This window comes from Pagrus major, chromosome 14 (genome assembly GCF_040436345.1).
Source record: "Pagrus major chromosome 14, Pma_NU_1.0".
Lineage (NCBI taxonomy): Eukaryota > Metazoa > Chordata > Actinopteri > Spariformes > Sparidae > Pagrus > Pagrus major.
The window spans coordinates 12,739,847-12,744,634 of NC_133228.1; the positions used below are offsets into that span (position 1 = coordinate 12,739,847).

At 42.6% G+C, this 4,788-nt stretch overlaps 1 protein-coding gene across 1 annotated transcript; it reads right to left on the reverse strand.

Moving 5' to 3' along the window:
* Window positions 1–662: 662 nt before the first annotated feature.
* Window positions 663–3,795, reverse strand: LOC141008290 (aldo-keto reductase family 1 member B1-like). Its single transcript, XM_073480593.1, has 10 exons — window positions 3,654–3,795; window positions 3,134–3,301; window positions 2,822–2,938; window positions 2,451–2,528; window positions 2,227–2,349; window positions 2,039–2,145; window positions 1,860–1,941; window positions 1,287–1,370; window positions 1,086–1,168; window positions 663–985 (listed from the first exon to the last, which is right to left on the reverse strand). The coding sequence occupies exons 1-10, from the start codon at window positions 3,717–3,719 to the stop codon at window positions 943–945; spliced, it is 951 nt and encodes a 316-aa protein (XP_073336694.1). The 5' UTR covers window positions 3,720–3,795; the 3' UTR covers window positions 663–942.
* Between the last annotated feature and the right edge of the window lie 993 nt (window positions 3,796–4,788).

The window sequence follows — 4,788 nt, forward strand, 5'->3', positions numbered from 1 at the left end:
TCACGTTGTGCCTCTTTTTGACCACCAGGGGACAGAAATGAGAATAGTCAGACTGAGGGAATGAAGGAGTGAAGGAGCTGCTGTGCCACAGTACCGCTACTCACCCCAAAAGCCTTATATAACAGTGATGAGTATATATAGCAGATCACCTTCATGAATGGCAGAGATTGAGGCTGTTAACCAGTAGCGTCCTCAAAGGGTTGCCGTGGCACCCTGATAACATTATTGGCCAGTCATGAGTTGCATATGCATAATATGCTTGGCAGTCATGAGCACTGTATACATAGGCTTGTATCTGATGTTTTAGATTAGAAATATAAATTCTATTTATTTACTGTAACTCAATAATGACATTATGACTGTCCGGTACCTCCCCTGGCCCTGCCTTTTGGTGGCTTCCCCTCATTTGCCCCTTCTGCCCCCCCCCCATGAAAAACTTTTAGGGGCACCCCTGCTGTCAACAAAAGACAAACCATCTCAGGTGTGGGTCAGCAGAAATGTGAGAGGACCAAGCTACCATGGTGCATTCTGGGAAGGTGGGAGTATAACTTGGAGATGTTTATGACCAAAAATATTATGTTAAAATAGTATCACGTACTGTGGTGTACTGTTTTGGTTGTATTATCAAAAACAAAATTATGTAATAACACATTAGAGGCAAATCGAGTTCACTAATTTATTTCATACAGAAAGGCAATTCAAAATTCTTATAAACATTAAAAAGTAAGTACAGGTTTCAGAATATAAATATATCAGGAGACAAATGACTAGCAAGTCAATGTTACAAACACTGAATGGTTTTAGTCTGTAGAGGGTTCAGTGCATTCTTTGATAAATTCATCTATAGAAAAATGTATTCACAAATGGTCCAGTAGAGGTTAGTAAGTACAAAAAATCACTCGGGCTCCTTGATAAGCACATGAGTCGTCGTTGTCTGATGAGTCAATATTCTGCATTCAGAGGGAAGTCCTTGTGTTTAAAGGCCCTGCAGAGAAAACAAGAGGAACACATTACTTGACGTTCGTAATGATCATGGATCCATTAACCAGGTCTATGAATTCCCCGTCGTCTGTCTGTCCTCTCACCATTTCATGTCGAATCCTCTCCAGTTAGTGTTCAAGCTCAGCAGGGTCTTCATGTCAGCTTCACTCAACTCAAAGTCAAACACCTGAAAAAGGAACAACGGCTAAAATCAAAATCTAACATCCACTGAACTGATCCCGTATTAACACACTATATTAGTTGAACCACAGCATTCAGTTTCGGAAGTTTAAAGGTCGCTGTACCTGGAAATTTTCCTTGATTCGATGAGGTGTTGCCGACTTGGCAACGACAATTACATTCCTCTGGATGTGGAACCTGATGAGAACCTGGTGAGAAAGTAATTCAAAAGTACAGAGCATTATTTAAACATTATTCAGACACCGTCCTGAGTATTTTAGGATGACTACACAACACTACTGTACTCCAATGGATTTAAGTTTTGTAGCGATCCTTTTCTTCCACTATGTGACCACATTGACTTTTTCCCTGCTGAATTTTGTCATGTAACTTTTCTGTCCATGTGTCACGAACTGAGAATATCTTTTCCTAACCTTAACCAAAGTGCTTTTGTTGCCTAAACCTAACTTCTGGTGTGACCGTCTTGGACTCTGTGTACCCGCCGTCCAGCCCAATCACCTCCGTGTGACTCCAGAGCAGATCGTAAATGCGTTTATTCAGTCAAAGAAATGTGGTGCAGGCACGAAAACAATTGGAAATTTGTGTCCATGTACACAAATCCTATAGATTAGATTTCATGACAGTTTCACAAACTGCTGTGATACTATGTTGTCCTTAGACATTTTTTTCTTTCTTACCTGTGCTGAAGTCTTGTTGTACTTGTTAGCAATGGCCTTGATCCTAGGTTCCTCCAGTAAAGAGGGTTCGTCAGATGAAGCCCTTTTTGTAAAAACAGCCAACAATGAGTGACGGTTAATATTTTTAGTAAAGCTGTGACCCTTTTCTGTGAGTGCTGTGTTTGATAGGTGCCTCTTACCAGGGCCTGTCAGGGGAGCCCAGGGGGCTGTAAGCTGTCACCGAGATGCCCTGAGAGTGGCAGTAGTTGATCAGCTTCTCCTGGGTCAGGTACGGGTGGCACTCGATCTGGAACAAAACCCAAATGCTTTAGCTTTTGTGTTCTTCTTCCTACATCATGTTTGGGGGAATCACAGTCTTGTTTTGTACCTGGTTGGTGACGGGCTTGTGCTTGAGGCCTGGCTTGTTGAGGACGGCCTCAATCTGGTCTTTGTTGAAGTTAGAGATGCCGATGGCCTTGACCAAGCCGTCATCCACCAGCTTCTCCATAGCCTTTGAGACACATTACTGTTCCTGTTAGTGACTTACGTCCACATTTCGTTTAATTGAGGCTCCTAGCAAGTCATTCTGCCTTACAAGTGCACTTAAATTACCTCCCAAGTGTCCAGGAAGTTGCTGCCATCAGAAATCAACTCATCGTTCTCATCGACAGGAAAGACATTATCTCCAGGCTGCAGTGGCAAAAACAGAGGTAGAAATGTTAAGCAGGGGAACATGCAGCCCAGTCACCAGAAAAAATGTTATTTGTACATTTCTTGTTTGTTTCGGGAAACAAAACCAGACATTAGCCCCATTCACACTGCCCTTTGAGTGCGGGAATCGTGCCGATTCTCAGCATCAGTGAGAATTAAGACATAAAGGAAGTTTCAGCCTATCCATATGATATATAACTTCTAATTGTAATTCACAGTTCATTCTGACAGGTGAAATGGGCTAAAGCTCTACAGGACAGTGGTATCCAAACCTTGGCTCCCATAGGGAAATGCATGAGGTAAAGGTCCAAGTAGTCCAGTTTTAGGTCACTTAATGTCTTCTCACAGGCTCCCCTCACCAGAGATGGAAGGTGGAAGGTGCACCATAACTGAAATAAAAACAAACAGGGGTTTTAATAAACATACTAGCAGGCAAGACTGAAACAGTATGTGTTTTGTGGAAATAGTTTACAAAATGCCAATTTCTTCATAATGTTGCTTTAAAGAAATCACAATACATTTCCTGTCTTGGCAGCCATATCTGGAGTGCTTCAAAGCCCGTGTGGGTAAGGTTAACATCATACCTTACTGACGATGAATAGATCATCCCTCTTCACCACTCCTTGGTCAATCATTGCACTAATTCCTGCCCCAACCTCTTCTTCATTCTCGTACACGTACGCACCGTCGATGTGCCTGTAGCCAGCACTTATTGCAACCTTCACAGCCTCAGCTAGCTTTCCTTCGCCTGCCTGAAGAGGTGGGGTGATACAAAGGAAAGGAAATTGCAGATATGATTTCCTTTTGCGTGTTGTTCTGGCCTCATATCAGTGAATCAAGAGTGAACATAGATGCAAGTCAAGGGCATGTTGTCACCGGTGGCATCACTGTTCAGGCCGAGGTTAGAGTGCAATAAACGTTTAAAGGACGTATTTGCATTGTAGCTGCACTACATGAATGATACAAGTCTCTACAGGTGGATTCAGGCGACGAGGCAGTGAATTCATAGCATTAAAACATGAACACTACAGATGACGCAGACCACAGAACCGCTGAAATGTAACTGGCAAAAAGGGAAAAGGAGTTGAAAATGTTCAGCCTTACCCTCCATGTTCCAAGACCTACAATAGGCATCTTTGCTCCATTGCTGAGTATTACTGAAGGTATCATGCTGGAGTTTCTGTCTGTTAGGATCAACAAGCAGCCGATCACACGAGTAGACTCGATCCATGCAACACTCACAGACAGAGGCAGGCTGTTTAAAAGTCCTGTGAGAGAGGTGGGGTTTACAAGCAGACAGCACACGTCTGGGATTAATTAGTTACGTCTGCCCCGCATACTGTCAGCCCAGATAATTCCCCAGACAGAGGCCACAGAGGGAAGAATGACTCAGCACAAATGGTGTGGTAACATGCATTTGTATTAAACAGCATGAAATCTATATAAATGTTTCTATGTAATCAAAGAGTAATGGCTCTTTCTTTAACAGCATTCTGAAGAGGTCTCAATAAAGATGAGTTTTTGTTTGGGTGTGCTTTCTTGCATGACAAGGAAATTGGCTTTGTTGCAGTGAGTGTGAATCATTTCCGAAAGGAGAAATAACACATTCTTCATTTGTTCTGGGGTTTAGGTGCTACAGCTGTACCGGATCTGATTTAACCAGTTCATCAAACTTGACTTCATCTGGCTTGACCCCTGGGAGCAATGAGAACGAAGAGAAAAAAAAGCACACGGAAACAAGGAGCTACTTACAAAACAATGTTCAGGAATAAAAAAACAAATTAGTTATCTATTAAGAGATAACCCCATATCAAGAACTTTGAATGCATCCTCAAGTGCAGTCGTGAAAACCATCAAACACATGATGAAAACTGGCTCTCATGGGTAGGAAAGGAAGACCAAGTTATCGAGTTATCAGCCTCAGACACCGCAAGTTAACGGCACCTCAGATTAGAGCCCACATAAATTCTTCATCAACTGTTCAGAGGAGACTACGTGAATCAGGCCTTCATGGTCGAATTGCTGCAAAGAAGCCACTACTGAGGAAGAACAACAAGAAGAAGAGAGGTGTTTGGGCCAAGAAACACAAGGAATGGACATTAGACCAGTGGAAATCTGTACTTTGGTCTGATGAGTCCAAATTTGACATTTTTGGTTGGTCCTCATCCAGACAACCTGTTGCATTTCCTCCCACACAAAGTTTGGACAAGGTGCCACGCCTCCAAGTTTCTCAACCCGA